The 22,841-nt window shown below is 35.8% G+C and overlaps 1 protein-coding gene across 3 annotated transcripts in view; it reads right to left on the bottom strand.

The window, feature by feature from the left end:
- Positions 1-22,841, bottom strand: part of RNF130 (ring finger protein 130) — a 128,227-nt gene that overhangs the window by 47,303 nt on the left and 58,083 nt on the right. For all 3 annotated transcript variants that reach the window (XM_081281019.1, XM_081281020.1, XM_081281021.1), the window contains exons 3-4: positions 18,114-18,364; positions 478-549 (exon numbers count right to left, since the gene is read on the bottom strand). In XM_081281019.1, coding sequence (XP_081137145.1) covers positions 478-549; positions 18,114-18,364 — 323 coding nt within the window. The remainder of the gene's footprint in view (positions 1-477; positions 550-18,113; positions 18,365-22,841) is intronic.

Genomic DNA, 22,841 nt, shown 5'->3' with positions numbered 1-22,841 from the left:
AGATAACACACATCTCCTGACTATAATGACAAACTGTCCCACAGAATTCTTGGAATAGCCAGCTATGATGGCTCAGGCCTATAGTCCAGCAATTTGGGAGGCTGAGGCAGGAAGGAAGATTGCAAGTTTGAGGACAGCCTCAGCAACTTTGCAAAGACCCTGTCTCAAAATTCAAAATAAAAAGGGCTGGAGTGTAGCTCAGTAGTAACAGTGCCCCTGGGTTCGATCCCTAGTACTGAGAAAGGAAGAAAGGAAGGAAGGAAAGATGGGTGAATTAATTCTTGGAAAATGTATGCTGGATTTTAGAGAAAAAAAAAATCACACAGAGTCATCTATAAGTAGTCTTGTAAAGTTACTAATGACAAAAGCTTTGAAGTCCAAGAAAGTGAGAAGGCTAACTGAAGGGCTTTCAGATGACAGGCATAGTAAATCACGATTTCAAAGAGAAAGCTATTTAAAGTTATTTCATTACTGTACCTTATCGCCCTTTTTTACTGTTCTGGTTGTCAATTTACTGATGGCTTTCTTGGCTGCATCTCCAAGACGACGCTACAGAAATGACAAATAAAGACAGACATTAAGTATAAGATCTTCAAATGATGGTCTTTATTTTTTAATAACTGAAGGTATAAAGTCCCTGTTATCCTATACCACTCTTTGTCATATCATGTAAGGGGAGTCTAAAAGAGCAATTCAAAATTAGAAATCTGGAGAATCAAGGATATATGTACCATATATTCTGTGTTCTGATTATATAAAAAGTTTATTATAGCTGGGTGTCATAATCACATTTGCATTTTGTGTTTAATAAATATGTTAAACATGAATGCATTATCACAATCTAATTCTGTGTACTCCAAAGATACTACTCCTGCTTTAACAGCTTTTCCATTATGCTCTAGGGATGATCACTGTTTGGGATATAAACCATCCTAGCAAAAGAAATCTTCAGTGCTCCTTCAAATTTTTATTACAGCATCTACCATGGTCACAAGTTCTGCTACTACTATGCTCTGTAACTTTAGGAAGGTACATTTACCTACCTACCCAGGGTCAAATTATTCTCATTTGAGAGGGTTAACTCAGATACTATCTCTAAAACTAGATTTATCCAACATTTTGCCAGACATTGCTAGCAATGCCAGATACTAATGACCCCAAAAGGAAAGACAGTAAACCCCTAGCCTCGAGACACTGTCTGCATTGGGAAAAGACTAGTAAACATATTCTAACCTAATGTATGAGACAGGCCACTCTAGGTGGGATGACAGGAAAAGGAGGCAATCTCATTTAGGTTGGGGACAGAGCATAGGAATGTCAGGGAAGGATTTGAGGAAATGATGCCAAAGCAAAGACTTGGAAAACTAAGAAGAAAGGAGTTAGATAAGACCATAGAATTAGGAAGCGGGGTTTTAGACAAAGGAAGTTTGTAGACCTAAAGAAAAACTGGTGTAAAAAACAGGTGTGGGAAGGGATGTACACTTTAATTTAATTACTGTGAGCAGCTATTTGAGTGCTCAAATCAGAATGCTTTGTGAGTCAAGAGTTCACACTGGGAGGATGGGTACAAACTGAAACTGCCCCAGGCATACTGGGAGAGATGGTCATTTATATACAACTATAACTGAAACTGTGAGCAGAGGCAGATGCTGAAGCTAAAGAAATAAGGTTAGGACTACAATAAGGGGGAGACTTCAGATTCTTTCAGGGGGATTTTTAAAAAATCACATTTGTCTTTTAGACCACACTACAATTTCCCTAGTTATCTACAGAATGACTTTTAATAGTTGGCTTATTTGAATCAGGATACAAATTCAAACACTAAGTGTTCCTAAGTCTTGGTTCCTAAGTCTCTAAAATCTCTTAGCCTGAGTTCCGTCTATCATACTCCCCCCCCCCATTTTTAATAGTCTTATGGAGATATGACTTAATTACATATACTTAGAGGGTACACTTTGACATATATTAAATATTATACTTTGAAACTCTATGTACTTGTATTTTCAAGAACTACTTTAGTTGCATCCTCTAAATTTTAATACATTTAATTCATTTTCATTCAGTTTAAATTGTTTTCCAATTTCCCTTTTAATATCTTCTTTATCCCATTAATTGTTTAGAAGTTAATTTCCAAATATTTAGGGTATCTCAGAGATACTTGTTATTGATTTCTTACTTAATTTCAAGTGGTTAGAGAACATATTTTGTGTGAACTTGAATCCTTTAAGGAATCTATTGAAACTAACTCCAGAGGATGAGGTAGAAGGAATTCAAGTTTGAGGTCAGCTTGGGCAACTTAGGGAGAGCCTATTTAGAGAAAAAAAAAAAAAAGAATAAAAGAGACTGGAGATGAAGTTCTGTGGTAAAATGTTCCTGGGTTTAATCCCCAGTAGCCGGGTAGGAGTGGGGAATAAGAATCTATTGAGATCTGTTTTATGGTCTTGAGAGCACTTCAAAAGACCGTGTATCTTACTTTTGCTGGATGGCGTTTTCTAAAAATGTCAATCAGGTCACATTTGGTATTTATGTTATTTGTATTTTATATACTTACTGATTTTTTTGGTCTATTACTTTTCTAGTTTTCAAGAGGGGTTTTGAACTCTCCAACTATAATTATAGTTTTATGTATTTCACACTGTAGTTCTGGGTCCTCACTTCAAGTTTTTGAAGCACTTTTACTAGACGCATAACCATTCAGGATTATAACATCCTCTTGTTCAAGTGACCAGTTTATTAAGAAGTCAATTTTATCCCTGGCAATAACTGCCCTGAAATCTACTCCAGTATTAATGTAGCCACTTCAACTTTAATTTGTGTTGGTATGGTAAAACTTTTTCATCCTTTTAACCTATTCATATTTTTATACTTATTTGTTTATTGTAGTGTTTGGGATCAATCCCAAGGCCTCATACCAAGCTCTGTATCCCAATCTCTTAATCTCTGCTTCAAATGAGAGTATTTAGGCATATACTTTAGTGTGATTATGGATATGGTTATGTTTAAGTCTATCTACTTGGTATTTGTTTTCTATTCCCTTTTCCCCTTTTTGGGCTGAGAAATTTAATGATTTTAATGACTCCATATATCTCCTTTGTTGATTATTATTTTAAAAATATTTATTCTTAAGTTTTAGGTGGATACAATATCTTATTTTACATTTATGTGGTACTGAGGATAGAACCCAGTTCCTCATGCACGCTAGGCGAGCACTCTACCACTGAGCCACAGCCCCAGCCCGATTATTATTCTTATTTGTGTTATTTTAGTGGTTGCTTTAGGATTAACATATATATATATATATATATATATATATATTTTTTTTTTTTGGTACCACCAATTGAATCCAGGGGTGCTTAACCACTGAGCCATATCCTCAGCCCCTTTCATCTGTTTTTTCATTCATTCATTCATTCATATATTTATTTCGAGACAGTTTTTAAGTTGATTAGGGCCTAAGTTGCTGAGGCTGGCTTTGAACTTGCAATCCTCCTGCCTCAGCCTCCCAAGACATGAGATCATACACATGCACCACCATGCCTGGTTTAACCCATACATATGTAATCACAGTTGAACTTCAAGTAATTATACTCATCCTGTATAATATGAAAGCCTTATACAGTATACTTTGATTCCCCTCTTGGCCTTTGTGTTATTGTTGTTATCCATTTTATTTATAAATAAATTTAACATACTCTACATAGTTATCATGTTTCAATTATCTTTTTAAGTCATTAAAACATACATAACATTAAATTTGCCATCTAAACCATTTTTAAGTGTACAGCTTAGTGAGTCAAATATACCACTGTTGTGCATCTCAAACTCTTAACCTTACAAAACAAAAACAATATGCATGATAGCTACTCCCCAATCTCCTTTCCTCCAGTCCTTGGTAACAACCATTTTACTTTCTGTTTCTATAATTTTGACTATTCTAGCTACCTTATAAGAGGAATCAAAGTGTTTTTCTTTGGCATATTTCACATTGCATAAAATGTTCAAGCTTCATCCTCATTATAGCAAGTCTCAAAATTTCCTTCCTTTTTGAAGGCTGAATAATATTCTGGTTCTATGTATATGTGACATTTTATTTATCCACTTATCTGTAGATGGGATCTTGGGTTGGGCTACTTCTGCCTTTTGCCTGTTAACAATTATGTTGCTATGAACTTGGGTAAAACAAATGATCTATTTGAGTCTGTTTTCTATTCTTTTAGGTATGAAACCAGAGTGGAGTAATTGCATCATATTAAAATTAATGCTGAATGTTTTGAGAAACTGCCATATCATTTTTCACAGCAGACACATCACTTTACATATGTACTGGCAATACACGAGGTTCTAATTCCTCCAGATTTATGCCAACTGTTATTGGTTTTTTGTTTTTATATTAGCCATCCTAATGGGTATCCAGTGATAACTCGTTATGGTTTGATTTGCATTTCCTTAATGATTAGTGATATTAAGCATCTTTTTATGTGCTTATTGGGCACTTATATTTTCTTTGGAGAAATATATATTTATTCTTTGGTCTATTTTTAGGTTTTTTTTTTTTTTTTTTTTTTTTTTTTTTTTTACTGTACTACATACAGTACAGTAAAAAGTTCTTTAAGTAAAGAGTTCTTTAAATATTCTGGATATTAACCCCCTTAAGATTTGAAAATATTTTGTCCCATTCAATGGTTGCCTTTTTGTTGTTGATTTTTTTATGCATAGATGTTTTTATTTTTTATGTAATTTTATTTATTTCATTTTTTATTACAGAATTCTAGTTACACATAGAAGCTGGGTTCATTTTGACAAAATCATAAATGCATGGAATTTGATTTACTCCATTTCAGTCCCCATTTTCCCCACTTTCCCTCCTCTTGTCCTCCCCCTATTCTCCTTCCTCTATCTTACTATGCATAGATGTCTTTAATTTTGATGTATGTACTTCACTGTATCAATTCCTCCTCTTTTCCTTTTGGTACCAGAACCAAGAAATCAATGCCAGATTCGGTGTTACAAAGCTTTTCTCCTACATCTTATTCTAAAATTTTATAGTTCTGGCTCTTGTGTATAGGTCTTTGGTCCATTCTGAATTAATTTTTGTAAACAGTGTAAGAGTTCAACTTCATTCTTTTACATGCTGACAACCAGTTTTCCTACCACTGTTATTAAAGACTTTCCTAACCCCAATGAATGATCTTGGCACCCTTTTCTATTCTACTGGCATACAGATCTGTCTTTATGCCAGCACCAAACTGGGTTGATTGTAACTTTGAAGCACAATTTAAAACTGGGAAGCATGAGACCTTTAACTTTTTCTTCTTTTAAAAGAATTTTTAGCTATTGAGGATCTCTTGAGATTTCATATATATTTTAGCATGGATTTTTCTATTTTGGAGAAAAAATAGCATTAGGATTTTGATAAGGACTTCAATGAATAGCTGGATCACTTTAGCTAGTACTAACATCTAAACAATTTAGAATATTCAATTCATGAACACAGGATTTCTTTGCATTTACATTCATACTCAGAAAATCTGAAATCCAAAATGCTCTGAAATCATGTTCTCAGAACATTTTGGATTTTGGAACATCTTGAATTTCAGATTTTTGGATTAGGGATACTCAACCAGTAAAATGTATGCAAGTATCCTCAAATCTAGAAAACTCAGAAATCTGAAACACTTCTGGTCCTAAACACTAAGATAAGGGCTACTCAGTCTGTATGTGCATCTTCTTTAATTCCCTTAAGCAATATTTTTTAGTTTTCAGGGTGTAAGTCTTTCACCTCTTTGGTTAAGTTTATTGTTCAGTATTTTATACCTCTTAATGTTATTGTAAATGGGATAGTTTTATTTCTTTTTTGGATTGTTCATAGTTATTGTATAGAATATATCTGAAGGTAGGTGGATTTGATGTGGAGTGTAAGACAAAGAGAAGGGGGGTGTAGATAACACCATGGTTTGGGGGCTTATGCTGCTTAGAAAAGAAGAGTCATTATTTAATGACTTGGGAATGATGCAGGGAGAGGTTGGGAAGTAGAAAGTGAATCTACGGCCATACCATCCTGAACTTGCCCAATCTCATCTGGAAGTAGAAAATGAAAATTCAGTTCTGAATATATACTGTTTCCTCAACTCTTTGGATTTCTCCCATCCCCCCCCATCCCAGTCTTAGATAGTTTCCACACATATGGGTTGATTATTACTTTGGAAAATATGCAAGACAGTTGGACTCTGTAGATCTCAGGGTGTTCCTCCCGCCCCCATACATTTCTCTTCTCTTCATTACTGTGCTCTAAGAATACCAGTCAGGTTGTTCTCCTAGGTCTCATATCTGTTCCTTCCAAGGAAGCAGGCTACTGTATTCTGCCATGGCCCTCTATATAGTCACTTCGAAATTCTCTCAAGACATTTAAAATGAACAATCCTAGGATCATCTCATTTGTTTTCCATTTTTCAGGAATTTCTGTCCGTTGCTGCCTGATATCTAATGTTTTGAAGTTGTTTTCTTATTAACTGTTTCAGACAAGAGGGCAAACCAAGTCCATTTTTACATCTTAGCCCAAAGCAGATGTCTCTAACCATACTTTTATATTTAAATACCATTTTTAAAGGATAAAACTGGGTTATTGGTTATACAGAACATCCCACATTTTAAATTGTCTGATTCTTCTTGGTGTCATTTATTTGGTCCATTTCTTAAACAACTGTTCTTAGGTTCAATTGCTTTAGCAAGAATAACTCCTACCAAGTGATATCCTGGTGATGTGAAGCATGATTAGTGTATTCAGGTTTTGTCAGCCTGGTCTATCCATTTTAAATCTCACATGAATTTTATGTCTGATTTTAGCAACCATGGATTATCTCTAACTAAACCCATCATTTCAATAATGATTTTCTAATTCCATAATTCATTTATTACTTGAAATTCTTCTATAAAAAGTTTTCCCTCATGAACTGATTACCATTCAATAATCTGAATAGAAAAACTAGAATTTTTTCAAAACTCTGATTTTTAGAGTAATAAGTTGGTCCTCTAACAACCTCTAGTTTCAAATCACTTGCAGTTTTTATTCATTACATGCTATAACTGCCTCATTTGTGGATATGAAGAGGTCCTTTAAGAGGACAACTAAATACTTATACTACCACCACTATGGTCTTAATACCTTCTTGGTTTTATGACAGAAGATCCACTTTATACATTTTTAGCTGTAGGTTTGTAGTAATTTCCCCAAGGATCCCTAGGTTCCTCTATGTAGGAGTGACATTTAAAGACAACCCTAGAGCAGTCTAAGGTGAAATGGGGTAAGGCAGAAATTCATTATTTTATTGAGGATGTAAAATAGCAATTTTTTGTCTTTCTTTTTTTGTGTGTGGTGCTGGGGGAGGGTCAAACTCAGGGCTCACACATGCTCGGGAAGTGCTCTGCCACTGAACCCCCAAACAGTATTTTCCCAAATTCTGCTATTCCTTCAGAGTTTATTGTCATTCTTTTATAAACAGGGATATTCATTGTTTCTAAATTGTCATGGCTATGGACAGAGAAACTATGTTTTTGAAAAAAGAAAAATAAGCTGGGTATTTATACTGTCATCTATAATTCAAAATAAATAAAGCTATAGAGTTATTACTTAATTTCAGCTTTTTTCTTTTAATATTTTTTAGTTGCCAACGGACCTTTATTTTACTTAATTATATGCAGTGCTGAGAATCGTGCCTCACACATGCTAGGCAAGTTCTCCACCACTGAGCTACAACCCCAGGAAGGTAAATGGTCAAAGGTAAGACTAAGACAAGCTTTGAGAGGTTAAGACTTTTGAGACACAACCTCAATAGGGATGAGGGTGGGAGGGTCCTCAAAGGTTAAACTGCTTTACCACCCATGGCCAATGATTCAATCAGCCATGCCTATATAATGAAGCTTCTATAAAATCCCAAAAGGGCTGGATTTGGAGAATTTCTGGATGGCAAAGGTGTGGAAGGTGGGCTGTAGCATACCAGGAGAGGGCTCCATGTCAATTCTAACATAATCTTACACTTCGGATCTCTTCATCGATAACCTTCTAATATTCTTTATAGCAAACTATTAATAAGTAAATGTTCCTCTGAGTTCTGTGAACAGCTCTAATAAACTAGTTAAACCCCAGGAATGTCTTATGATCTATACCCTCCTTCATTCACTCTCTTTTCCCTATCTTTCTTTTTCCTTTTTGTGTCAAAGGAAAGCTGTCTCCCTGTGCTCCAATCTCTCCTTTTAGCTTTCCACATACCCTGCTTATTAATATCTGTCTTTGTGTTCAGGTTTTCCCTCTTAAGTAGCAAGCTCCCCATGTCCCCTGCAAGTCTTGTCTATCAGGAAAAATCTTTCGTCACTCTACTGCTGAAGACCCTTGGTTTGACTTCTTATTTCTTAGGGAATAAAGTTTAAATTCCTTAGCATGTGATTCAAGCCCTTCATAGTCTAGTGTTAATTTCCTCATCTAATATTGGTTCACAGTTCCCAGCCTTCTCCCCACTATTCCTAACGTTCTGCCATTCAACTCTCCTGTCTCCTTTATCTATCCTCAGCTCTGTGGAAAATGATCACTTTGCCTAACTTTCCTCCCAGTCTCTGTCTGCTGCAGGCATATTCTTTGAACTTCATCTCAAGTATCACTACCTTCTCTGTGAAGTGTCCCTGACTCACCTGGAGTAATATCATTTTGCGCCTAAAGAGAAACACTTATACCACACAGAATTTTGATGATGCGGTCTGCCTTCCCAACAGATTATAAGCAAAATAATAAACTCAGTTCAAACACCTATTCTTTCTAGTTCTTTTGGAACTGTTACTCCCTAATAAACAAAATCATTCTATCATACAATAATAACAAAAGTAGTTGCCTTTTCTTGACTATACAATCCTTTTCTAGAGGAAAAGTATGAATGGTATATGTAATACTCCTACTTATCCCCCCAATTTAGAAGGAAAAAATTTTGAACCCACAATTTTTCAAAGATTTAAATGTATAAATGCAGAGTACTAGCAAGTATTAGCTTCCCCTGATACAGAGACATTTGGTATATTTCTATATTTTGACATGCAAGTGCATTCTCTATTGACTACTCACTAAATCTTTTTAAAAATATTTTTTTAGCTGTAAATGGACACAAAACCTTTATTTTATATATTTATTTTTATGTGGTGCTGAGGATTGAACCCAGTGCCTCATATGTGTGAGGCAAGCGATCTACCACTGAGTTAACAAACCCAGGCCTTACTGAACTTTTAAAGTGAAAACAGGTAATAAAGTTATATTTCATTTTGCTAACCTGGAGACATTTATAAGGTCTAAGATACTATATCCACATGTAAGTTCTTGCAAAAAGTTTTTAAAATATCTTAAAAATCATACAGTAGATGCTAAGGTGTCATCTTTTGCCTTCAGGCAGATCTTCAGCATTACATAAATTAATAAATAAAATAAGGATATTGTGTTATGTAAAAATTAACTGTAAAGTTAATAAGATTAAAGTTAAAGCCCAGCATTCTTACTTTAAAACTGGTAAAACTGACTTGCTGGATGTTTAAGGCCAAATTTAAATATTAAGGTTAAAATAAAGGGGCCAAAAAAACCAATATTTGGCTCTTGCCCTCTAAGTCAGCCTGAACCCAGGACAGGGAAAAAGCTTTGCAACTCCAGGCCACATAACCTCCCGATAAGGGAGATTAATGAGACTACTGGAGAACAGAAAGCCAATGAGTGTACATGCTGCGAAAGAGGAGGGTCATTTAAAAAGGAGACATGCCTGATGCTTCCAAGGGAAGCCATATGGTCAGCAAGACCTTGACCCATCATCCTAATGCAGATGACACTAACAGAGCTAAAATGCCACTCACACGTTCCCTAAGAATGTCCTCCAAGGAAACTCAGCTGACTCTTACCAATAGATAGAAACAAGGTCAGTTTGACCAGCTTGGTCTTAAACACCTAGCAAAAATAGTTAAAACCAAAGCACAGCCATTCCTGGACATTTAGAAAGAAACAACAGTTATTTTAATGTAACTTAAAATGTGCACTAGTGTTAGCATCCCCCAAAATAAGTAAGACTGGAGACAACAGAAGAAAAATTCTTAGGCAAAAATGCCTGGTAACTACCAATAAATGCCAGAAGTTTCTATTCAGTTTAAGGCCTACAGATCTTCCTAACTTCCTACATAGGTAGGTGTAATCAATATTTATTAATATAATTATCTAGCCCTAAGTAACAAAAGGATCTTTACTGAACACAGAGGTCATGCCAAAAAGGTATTTTTACAAAAACAGATGACATTAACTAATTTAACTAAATGTTGTGTCTACATTCCTGATAATTCTGACAATGTTAAAGATTTATGTTCCCTAAAAAAGTGCCTTATTAGGCTTTGTTAGGCCTTGTTATTGGGACATTTTCTTAGGTCTTCCGCCTCCTGGTAAACAATTATTAATTTCTGTCATTTTCATGATATTCATGGACAGGTTCCAGATGCTACAACTGCTATTTTGTATTAATCTTACTTCAGCACTCATGTCTTTTTGTTTCTCTCATAGAAGTGCCCACCCCAGGTGAATTTACATCCTGTTCTTCCTGAGCCAGATTTTTACCATGGACTCCTTGACCCACTCAGTTTCTAAAAAGGTACTCCAAACTGCATGCCCACTGCACATCGCCTCCTTTCAGCTGGAAGTAGCAAGAACGGTCATCGCCCTTTTCCCTTATGGCAGTTGGAGGTCCCTAATATTAGAGGAAAAATTACGGTCAATGTAGATGTTCGACAACATGTCTAGCTCAGGAAGATGTATCTGGGAAACTGCTCCCAAGATCACCCTGGGTGATCTCCCAGAAAGAGACACTCGCTTCCACAACCCAACTTATAAGTGGAAAAAAACTCCCTGTTCACCAAAAATTGTGCTTCCTGGGTCCCACTTTGAACTCCTTGACTAAATCTCCAAACTGTCAATAACTCTGAACTATGTAACCTACTATTTTGATGGAATAAAGGGAAAAGAACACCTGGACTTATTAAAAGGCCAGGCCCCGCTGATTTATCAACATAGACGGGCTGCATCTATTTTAGTTCCCCTCCTAACTGGTTTGGAAATAGCTGGATCTACTGCTTTAGGAACTGCAGGTCTTATCACAAACTCTAAAAAATTTAAGTCCCTCATCTATCAAATAAATATAGATTTAGGAAAACTAGAAAGGTCAATCTCCAAACTAGAGGTTTCACTAGACTCTCTGACAGAAATAGTCTTACAAAACAGATGAGGTCTAGATGGTCTCTTTCTGAAACAAGGAGGACTTTGTATGGCCCCAGGAGAAACTTGTTTCTATGCAAACCATTCTGGGATAATAAAGGACAGTTTGGCGCTTGTGAGAAACAGGTTAAAGGAAAGAGATGAAGCACCAGACTTCAGGCAATTGGTTCCAAAACCTATTCTCATGGTCCCCTTGGTTGACTACCATCAGTTCAGCTGTAGTTGGGCCCCTAGTCCCTTCTCCTGATTGGTATTACTGTAGGACCCGACCTCTTAAAAACCCTCCTAAATCATATACACAAAAAATGTAGATGAGGTCAGACTTATGGTCTTTCGAGCCCAGTATAGTCCCTTAGACACAGAAGGGATGAGGTCAGATTTATGGTCTTGCGAGCCCAGTATAGTCCCTTAGACACAGGAGAAAAAAAAAACCCAAAAAAACTGAGGCCTAATGATGTGCAAGATTGACATCAAACCTACTAAAACCAGTGGGGAATGTGATAGTAGGAGCAAATGTGACTCCATTTTGTTTTATGACTTCATCCTGTAAAACAACCATGCCAAGTAGAAGAGTCATGACTGGAGCAAGATGTTCTTTTCCTTTTGCTATAGAAACCTTTAAGAACACGGAACTACCTAATGGGGTATTGTTTCTGTAACTAAGGTTACGGGGCTCTGTTTCTGTAACTGGGGTGACTGGGCTAACTGTGATTGGTTAGGCTTCCCTCCACTTGACTGCACTCTCCCGCTTCTGTAACCTGGCTTGCTTGCGTTGGCTAGACCCCCTGAACATCCCTTTTGCGGTTTTCAGGCTTATAAGGAGTGCCCTTGCAATTGTTAGGGGCTGATCAGGGGAACAGCTTTATGTTCTGGTCAGCCGCCACCGGTGTGCTTCAGTAAAGGCTTGATTCGATTATACGTGAGTGGTCTGGAAGTCAGTTTATGAAACCCTAGGACAAAGCTTTAACTATAACATATGTATCTTTACAAGAAATCTTAAGATATTCTAAACTCCATTAGGTAGGCTGTGAAAATTTATGTATCTGCCCTTTTCTTCAACAGCAAAATAAAAATTTTATTGTAGTTTTAGAAATCAGATTTAACTACTTTGGGACTAAAAGTGCAATATCAATCAAGGAATTGTTGACCAAAAAAACAATTTTCAGAAAAATCCTTGGGCACAGTTTCAATATAAAAGCACCAAACATTTACTCTTTTAAGTAAAATAACTATCGCTGACTTAACTTAAAAAGTGACATTACATTTAAGTTTAACATTAGCCATCATCTGAGCTATCTGTGCCTAAACATAGTATTCTGATGTATTGAAACAGTTTTTCAGGAAGAACAAACCACAGACACTTAAGCGGTAAACTAAAAGCCAAAGCAAACTAAAAGCAAAAGCGTTAGATTTTTATATCACATGTAAAATGGTCTTAAGTGTTACCATTGTGCTTACATTGTGATTAGAAAACTATTTACAATGTGTAGCTCTCCTTAGTAACATATTCTGTAGAATAACTGCTTCATTATATAACATTTTCTTGGGGAAAATCAGAGTCTTTCTTAACTCACTGTTTTTCCTTGGTACTAGTTCTGGCCTCTCTTTTAAAATAGACAAATGTTTCAACCAGTCAAGTTGCTGCCACCTGCTTATTAAACTTTAATAAGCTAAGCTTTTTAAGTCACATAAAAATTTCATCAAGCATTTCACAATGTTAGGGAAAATGGAAGGAAGAAAAGAAAGGTCAGAACATCACTTTCCACTGAAGCACTGTCTGGAGAGGGATGCTTTGAAAGGAGCCACAAAACAAATGCTAGGGAAACAAGCCCTGTTTATGGCCAGTGCCAGATGGTGACTGCATTTACTCCTTCATCTCACATAGGCCTCTAACTGGGTGCTAATTAAAGCACCATCTTCAAATAGCAGGCTCCCGGGACAACTATGAGTTTTTTCCAAAGGTCTCTGGAAGTGCTACATTCAGCTAATTATTACTATAGGCTTTCTGTCAAGCAGCTCTTCTTCATTTTATTTTCAGTATTTCATATGGCAATGTATTTTTTTAAAAAAATCTTTAATCTGTTTTTTATTTTAAAGTCACATGGCATTTATAATAAGGAAAGAGGAGGTATGCTATCCAGGAACCTTGAGACTTGAGGAAAACGCAGGGTGCTGAGCTCCTTGGGCTTCCTACTGCTTCCCATATATTCCAGACAACATGCTACAGAAGCCTCCAATCTGGAACTTCCAATAGGAAACAGACAAAGCCAAGAAAAGCCTAATTCCTCTAGTCAAAGTGCCAGGAAGAAGGTGATCTAATATCAGAAAACTTTTCTGGGCAATACCTATTCTACTCTAGCCAGATGCCTAGGGGAAAATCACACTATTTCTCTTACCCTAGTTCCACCAGCACCCAGTGGGAAAGTAGTCTCCCAACCCAGCTCCTCAGGGAGAACACTGATTTGAAATTTATACACACTCCACCCAACAGCAGAACACAGATTTTTTTTTATAAGAAATTATTCTTTTAAATTATTTATTTATTTTTATGTGGTACTGAGGATCTAACTCAGGGCCTCACACATGCTAGACGAGCGCTCTACCACTAAGCCACAACCACCCAGTCCCAGAACACACATTTTTAAATTAATTTTTTATGCATTTTGATATATCATAGATGGGATATAATTTCTCATTTTTCTGTGTGTACATGTTGTAGAATCATATTGGTCATGCAGTCACATACATACATACAGTAATAATGTCTGTTGCATTCCACTTCTTTCCTATTCCCATGTCTCCTCCCCTCCCTTCACTAATCTAAGTAACGCTATTCTTCTCTAGTGCCTTCCCCTTATTGTGACTTAGCATCTGCATATTAGAGAAAACATTCGGCCTTTGGTTTTATGGCTTATTTCACTTGGCATGATATTATCCAAATCCACCCATTTACTGGCAAATGCCATAATTTCTCTGTTCTTTAAAGGGGAGTAATATCCATTGAGTATATATAACACATTTTCTTTATCCATTCATTTATTGAAGGACACCTGGTTCCATTTGACCCAGCTATCCCACTCCTTGGTTTACACCCCAAAGGACTTAAAATCAGCATACTACAGTAGGTCAGCCACATCAATGTTTATAGCAGCTCAATTCACATTTTTTTAAGTACCCATGAAACATCCATCAAGGTAGACCATATCCTAGATCATAAAACAAATCTTAAGAAACAGAAAAAGAATAGGAATCAAAGTATTTCGCTGATCATAATGGAGCCACTAAGATAACGTGACAATAACACCAAGATAATAAAGAATATTAAACTTTTTTTTTTTTTTTTTTTTGTTTTTTTGGTATTGGGGATTGAACCCAGGGGCACTTAACCACTAAGTCACATTCCTATCCCTTTCTTATATTTTATTTAGAAACAGAGTCTTGCTAAGTTCCTTAGGGCCTTGCTAAATTGCTGAGGCTGCCTCAATCTCCAAGCCACTGGGATTACAGGCGTGCTGCTGTGCCTGGCTAAACACATTTCTTAATAACATGAGTCAAAGAGGAAGTCTCAAAAGAAAAAGAAAAACATAGAACTGAATGAAAACATAACATGTTAAATTAATTAACAATTGAAAATGTGTGGGACACAGATAAAGAAGTGCTGAGAAAAATCTATAGCTCTAAATGCATATATTAGAGGTTTTTTTTTTTTTTTGTGGTACTGGGGATTAGAACCCAGGGCCTTGTGCATGCAGGGCAAGCACTCTATCAACTGAGCTATATCCCCAGCCCCTAAGTGCATATATTACAAAAAAGAGAAAAGGTTTCCAATAAATAAACTACAAGCTTAAATCTAAAAAGGAAAACTATAGGGGCTGGGGATGTGGCTCAAGCGGTAGCGCGCTCGCCTGGCATGCGTGCGGCCTGGGTTCGATCCTCAGCACCACATACCAACAAAGATGTGTCCGCCGATAACTGAAAAATAAATATTAAAATTCTCTCTCTCTCCTCTCTCTCTCCCTCTCTCACTCTCTCTTTAAAAAAAAAAAAAAAAAAAAAAAAGGAAAACTATAAAACTTTTAGGGAAGATAAAAAGAAAATCTTTGGAATATTTAGGGTTAGGCAGGGTTTTTCTTTTTATATTTGACACAAAACACGATTCATAAAAGGAAAAATTCATATATTAAGCTTCATCATAATTAAAAACTTTTGTTCTTTAAAAGACCCAATAAAGAGGTTGAAAAGACAAACTAGAATGTAAGAAAGTATTTGCAAACCACACATCTGAAACTGAGCAGTAAAAAACAATCCAGGCAGAAAATGGGCAAGAGACATAAATGGACATTTCACTAAAGAGGATGGCAAATAAGCACATGAAAAGATAATCAACATCAGTAGTCACTGGAAAATGCAAATTAAAGCCAAAATTATTAAAATAGAATAAACTACTGATACTCCCAAGTTAGAAGGACATCAAGGGAATTATGCTGAATGAAGAAATCTAAACTCTAGAGGTGAAGCACAATATATCTCTATATACATAGCATTCTTGAGACGACAAAGCTATAGACATGGGGAACAGATTAGTGGTAGTGAGGGGTTAGGGAAGAAGGTACTATGACTGTAACAGTAGCCCGAGGAATCCTTGCATGAAACTGTTGTGTATCTTGACTGTGATGGTCACATGAATATAAGACTGCACAGAACTAAAAACACACATACTCTCACATAAAGAGTCCAGTGAATGCAGTAAAATCAGTAGATAACATCCACATCAATTTGTGGAATACTAACTATAATTATAGTTGTAATACTAACTATGATCAAGCAATATATTATCACTAGAAGAAAACAGATCTCTGCATTATTTCTTACAAATGCAAGTAACTCTTCAATTATCTCAAAATAAAGTTTAAAAAATGCAAAAGGCCAGTATTTCTCAGAAAGTATACATAATCTGAATCTAATCATGAAGGAATGTCAGACAAACTCAAACACAAAATCTGACCCTCTTGGCAAATGTCAATGTCATGGAACAATAAGAGACATAACAATGAAATGCAATGTAATCTGTAAATCTGATCCAATCAAGCTGGGGTTTTCTTTGCTATCAAAATGGAATTATTGAGCAGTTTTACACAACTTGAAAACTATTTTATACAACTATCTGGTCTGTAGATTTATGTTAATTTCCTGATTTTGAATAATCATACTATGGTTAAATAAGAGAATGTTCTTGTTTTTACAAAACACACAATGAAGTATTAAAGGTAGGGTGCACCATATCTAAAACTTACTCTCAAATGGTTTATATATTTTTAAACATAGAAAGGAAAATATAGAAAATGTTAACAGCTGGATAATATTCATGAAGGGAATACTTTTGCATTATTCTTGCAACTTTTTGTAAATTATAAAACTTATTAAAATTAAAAATTTAAAAGTAGACAAGATACTTCATAGAGCCTGGCATGTTCATGTTCAATAAACTGTAATTTTCAGAAATTTCAAAGGCTGGGGATGTGGTTCAGTGGTAGAACTTCACTAGCTTGCATGAGGCCCTGGGTTCAATTCCCAGTACTGCAAAAACAAAAACAAATTTTATAACTATTTTCAGATGAAGAAACAAGTTGAGAAGCTAAATAAATTGTCCAGGAAGAAAATAGGTAAACTGGTAATAAGGTAGGAATTTGAACCCACACCTTTTCCATGCCAAAGTCTATTCTTCTTTTACTAGAATAAGGAGAGATGAAAATTCCAACTCCTCCATGGGAATCCTTATACACCGATAGAACAAGATCGCGCTATGCAAAACTTGGCTTCTCTCTAAGAAATTCACTTCTTAGTTCCTAAAGGAAAAGTCTAGGACAGGGACAACCCAAACCCAACTCTTAGGATATTACACAAACTAACAAACTCAGAATCATCATCTATCTACACCCTTCATCCGGGGAACTGCCTCTACGTAGAGTCTTTATTCATTAAACCAAAATTCATTGAGCCCTTAGGATGTGTAAATTAACAAAATTCTAAAATGACCATTCAGAGAGAAATTCTAAAATGACCATTTCGTCTACTGTTCTTCCCCACCTCACCCTCATCCCATGTCTGAGTTTAGATATGACAGGAAATTTATTTTTAATTGATTTTTTTCTCCTGAATAGATAATACATAGTTCAAAATTTATGTGGGAAAAAGATTAAAATAGAAAAGGGTATAGAATGAAACCTCCTCAATCCTCCCAGCTCCCCTCTCTTGTGACAACTAAAGTTACCATTTTAAAAATACAACTTTGACCTGTGTAACTCTTCATCATGTACAACCAGAAGAATGAGAAGTTATACTCCATTTATGTATGATGTGTCAAAATGCATTCTACTGTCATGTATAACTAATAACAAATAAATTTTTAAAAATACAACTTTGTGATATTTCTCCAAATTAATAGAATTATTTATATCATATCATGACATTATCTGGCTAACCAGAATATCATCAGTGATAACTATAAATAAAACAATTTCCCCTTTTAGGTATTTAAAATATTAGTGTAGATATGTTTTCAATGTATTACAATGACTCTAAGGTTACAGCTTTTTTTTTTTTAATATTTATTTCCTAGCTTTTTTTTTTTAAGGTGGACACAATATCTTTATTTTACATATATGTGGTGCTGAGGATCGAACCCAGTGCCTCACACATGCTAGGTGAGCACTCTACCACTAAGCCATAGTCCCAGCCCCTAAGGTTACAGCTTTAATCAAAAAAAAATGTTGCAAGATGTGTGATCACAATAGCGCCTATGGATTATAGTTATTGTTGGAGAGTTCTGGTAGCTCACCTGGTTCCTGTCACGTGCATTTGTGTACCTGATCTTCTGAATGAAGTAGAATATGAGCCATGCTGAAGAAATAATCATCAAAACAATAAAGGATATTGACACGAAGACTAGAGAACCACGGCTGAAGTTCTTTGGTGGCATCCGAGTTCCAACAGCTATTGTCATTTGTACAGAGATGTTTTTCTCCAGATAACTCAAAATATCCTTACCCCTCAATTCTGTTATCATGACAGCAATAATATCTCCAGTGCCTGTAATGCAAAATAAATATATATACTCAAGTGACATTTAGAATTTTTAGAAAAATAAAATATGTTCCTTAGAAAAACTACAATTTTTGCTAATGGGAAGAATTTATAGATTCAGCTTTTCAAGTGAAATGAAGCTGCAGTTGGGTATGTAGTTTCCAAGTGGGACCATGTTGTATAATACCTAAAACTTAGACATGAGGCGTTAAACAACTGCAGTGTTAAGAACAATATTAACTTGTCTTAAAGACAACTACATTTTAAAAAGATTATTAAGCCAGCCAAATGTGACAACAGATAATATCACAGCATAATATATAGCCATGGAAATGTGATAAAATCATGGTGGGTTTATATTATAAAACTTTTTCTATCTTAAGTGGTCTTCAGAAAGTCCTAATATCTTAAGAAATGAAGAAAAATACTGTTACATATAGTACAAGTAGGTATTTCTTGCATTCCTGGAGCACCTATTATGTGTAAACTGTACAAGGGATAGAAAGAAGCATAAGGCATGGAGCTTTATAACATCACTGAGACTTACAACATATGCCTAGTAACAGAACTACAACAACAAATTGTCATACCTTTTATTAGTAACACTTCAAACTAACCTTGGTCCTATATGTAGACCTGACCCAAATAAGGCTCCTTTCAAGTTTACTCCAAAGTCCTTTTGGAATTCAAGCCCTTCTTGAGAAAGATTCAAGCTTTAACATTCGGACTAGTTTTGCATAAAAAATCTCCAACTTTTAATAGCTGTTTAGACGTCTGTCACAGCCACAAATAATGCAACTATAAACGTGGTCTTAAGTTGCCCTTCTAAGCCCTTTGTAAGCCCTTCTAGTCCTTTCCCTCTTAATTTCCAGAAGCTGGTATACATTCAAGGCAAGTAACTACCTCTCCTGTGGATAGCATAAAATCTCTCTCTCTTTCCTTCTACACAATGGAAATAGCTTCCTAATTTTAGGAAACAGAGAAGCTTGTCTACCACTAATATGTCAGCAACCAACCTTTTATAAAGCTACTTATGGGTACATGCAATCTGACTTCTTCAAAGAACTCTTAAGAGAGACAGAAGTATAGGAGAAGAGGAATAAACATTTTATTTGAGGAAAGAGAAAAGTATAATTATCTATTAGAATATGAATAAGGCTTGTGTATGTAAATGTAAACCACCAAACAAAACAAACAACCCCTAACACTTGACTTTCAAAAGCTACTTTGATGAGTGTTAAAAACATTTGGCTTTATATGTTTCATATTTAGCTAAAAGAACTATCCTTGTATTACATGTAGTCAAAAGACTACATGTGACAGAAAAAAAATCAATAAAAGAAATTTTATGAAAAATGTAATCCAGTGGAATGTATATTTATATATTACCTTATTCAAAATTGTTCCAGCCACTTTATCAGAACAGCAGTTTATCAGAACACTGATTAAAAATCCATAACAAAAAGAAAATGCAAAATTAAAGCAAGCAATAAAATTAACATCTAATTACCTTTCTGAAATGAGTTCTGGTTAGTAATAAATTAGAGAAAATCATAAAATAATGCTAAGCCAGCTTAAATTTCCACCTAGAAATCTTAGGTTTGTGCTTTTAAATGTTGTTCAACAGGCAATGATCTGTGGTATAAGATACCAGGTATGGCTATAAAGTAACTGAGACGGATCCCACAAACAACATATGACAATCAGTCTCATTGCTTTATAATCACACCAGGTACAAACAGTTTTAGAAATCAGTTCTGAGGCTCCCTCTTGAAGACTCAAGCTGAAAAAGGAAGAGGGAAAGCTGCACAAGTAGCTGAGGGAACCAATCCAGGTAATTTCTTTCAAACAACACTAAATAAATGTATCAACTAATTTCAACAGGAAAGCTGTTTGGGAAAAGAAATGTTTAATTATGTCAACCATCCATTCAATGATATTTATTGAGCACATACTATTATAGAGGCTCCTTTCACTTATTTTTTAAATTTTCCTTTCTCTTCTTAAATAGACAAAAAAATTCCCCCTCCTTTTCTTTCTTGTGGTACTTGAAGATTGAATCCAGGGGTGCTCTACCCCGAGCTATACTATACCCCAGCCCTTTTAAATTAAAATTTTAATTTTTTTCAAGTTCTGACATACATTTCATTTTTTTTTAAATTAGAGCTTTATTGTTACACATGTTAGTTGGGTTCATCCCAACAAACTCATACATTTAATTTTTATCTATTTATTTAAAATTTTTTTTTAGTTGTAGATGGACACGATACCTTTATTTTATCTATCTATCTATCTATCTATCTATCTATCTATCTATCAATCATGCTGAGGATCGAACCCAGTGCCTCACACATGCCAAACAATTACCACAACCCCGGCCCCATTTAATTTTTATTTTAAGACGGGTTCTCACTAAGTTGCTGAGGCTGACCTTGAACTTGTGATCCTCCTGCCTCAGCTGCCTCTTAAGTAGCCAGGATTGTAAGTATGTGCCAGGTGCCCTGCAAAAATTACCTGTTCTTGATGACATGAAAACTGCATCTGCTCTCAGGAGAGCAAAGAAGAATCATAAGGGACTAGAAACAGAATAAAATACAGGCATAGTTTCATCACCTCAGCACATAGGAGACTGGGAAGAATGATGGCAAAGTAGTCTAAGTCACTAAGATCCAACAAAATGAAAAATAACTGCAACAGATCATCAGAATACTAGTGAAGAACTGAGTTTTTTTTTTTTTAAGAGAGGAGAGGAGAGAGAAAGAGAGAATTTTTTTTAATATTTATTTTTCAGTTTTCAGTGGACATAACATCTTTATATTATTTTTAGGTGGTGCTGAGGATCGAACCCAGCGCCCTGCGCATGCCAGGAGAGCGTGTTACCACTTGAGCCACATCCCCAGCCTAGGGGATGTGGACTGAGTTCTTAATTGTGTTAGGTTTTAAAGCCCTTATAATCTGATGAGTTATATAGGGGACTACTCCTAGAAGAAAGGCCCTGTGTTTCCCCATTCCTTAAGACCAATTTAAGGATATGTCATTTTGAAATAAAGATTTGGAGAGCCTGGCTAGTTTCAAGAAGAACATTAATGCCAGAGAAAAGTTAACCTTCAGGATAAAAATGGGTTAGATCAAGCAGTGAGTGATTAGTTAAGGGTCAGCTAGAGTGTAGTGATATAAACATTTAAGTAGAGATGTATTAAGTCCTTGGTAAACACTGCTAATAAATCATGGATATAGCTTCAGCATCCCATGCATTTCAACATGTCTGACAGCAGCTATTCATTAATCAGAGATGATTAATGAAATTAAAAACCTATTTGTGGGGATGCGGATGTGGCTCAAGTGGTAACGCGCTCACCTGGCATGCACGGATCGCTGGGTTTGATCCTCAGCACCACATAAAAATAAAATAAAAATGTGTCCACCAAAAACTGAAAAATAAATATTAAAATATTATCTCTTTCTCTCTCTCACTTCTCTCTCTCTCTCTCTCTTTTAAAAAAAAAAAACCTATTTGTGAGCTGGGCGTGGTGGTGCAAGCTTATAATCCCAGCAGCTTGGGAGGCTGAGGCAGGAGGATTCAAGAGTTCAAAGCCAGCTTCAGCAACATAAAGGTGCTAAGCAACTCAGTGAGACCCTGTCTCTAAATAAAATATAAAAAAGGCCTGGGGATGTGGCTCAGTGGTTGAGTGCCCCTGAGTTCAATCCCCAGTACCCTCCTAAAACAAAAGCAAACTAATAAAAACACAACCTATTTGTGATTCCTACTTTTAACTATTTTCTTGAAAAGCTTGCTCCATTGTTATTTTTTAATGGAAATCTATGCTCACTGCTTGAGTGTTATGGTTTGGATCTGGAATAGCCCTAAAAGCTCAGGTGTTGAAACCCCAATGAAGCAAGGTTCTGAGGTGGAGCTTAAGATAAGGACTGAATCATGAGGGCTCTGACCTCATCAGTGGAATTCAAATTAACCCTGATAGCTGGATGGACTACTGGGAGGTAGAAAGAAAGTAGGTAACTGGGGGTGTGCCTTAAAAGGGTTTATCTTCTCCTTGGCCCCATCTTCTCTCTGCTTCCCATCTGCCATGAGATGAGCAGCTTTCCTCCACCACACTCTTCCATCATGATGTTCTTCTTCACCTCAAGCCCAGAGAAATGGAGCCAGCTGACCATGAGCTGAATCCTTTAAAATCTAAATCAAAATAAACCTTTTCTTCTCTAAGTTGTTCTTGTCAAATATTTTGGTCACAATAACAAAAAGCTGACTAACACACCAAATCTGGTTTCTTTAATAAATACTCCTATTCTGTTTTTTAATATTTTTTAGTTGTTGATGGACCTTTATTTTATTTATTTGTATGTGGTGCTGAGAATCGAACCCAGTGCCTCACTCGTGCTAGGCAAGCGCTCTACCACTGAGCCACAACCCCAGCACCAATACTCCTTTTCTTTTCTTTTTTTATTTAAAATAATTCTCAAACCC

Source organism: Spermophilus citellus (genome assembly GCF_964194105.1).
Source record: "Spermophilus citellus genome assembly, chromosome: 1".
In the NCBI taxonomy this organism is placed as follows: Eukaryota; Metazoa; Chordata; class Mammalia; order Rodentia; family Sciuridae; genus Spermophilus; species Spermophilus citellus.
Note: the sequence above shows the minus strand (reverse complement) of the source record. Positions and strands in the feature narration are given on the sequence as shown.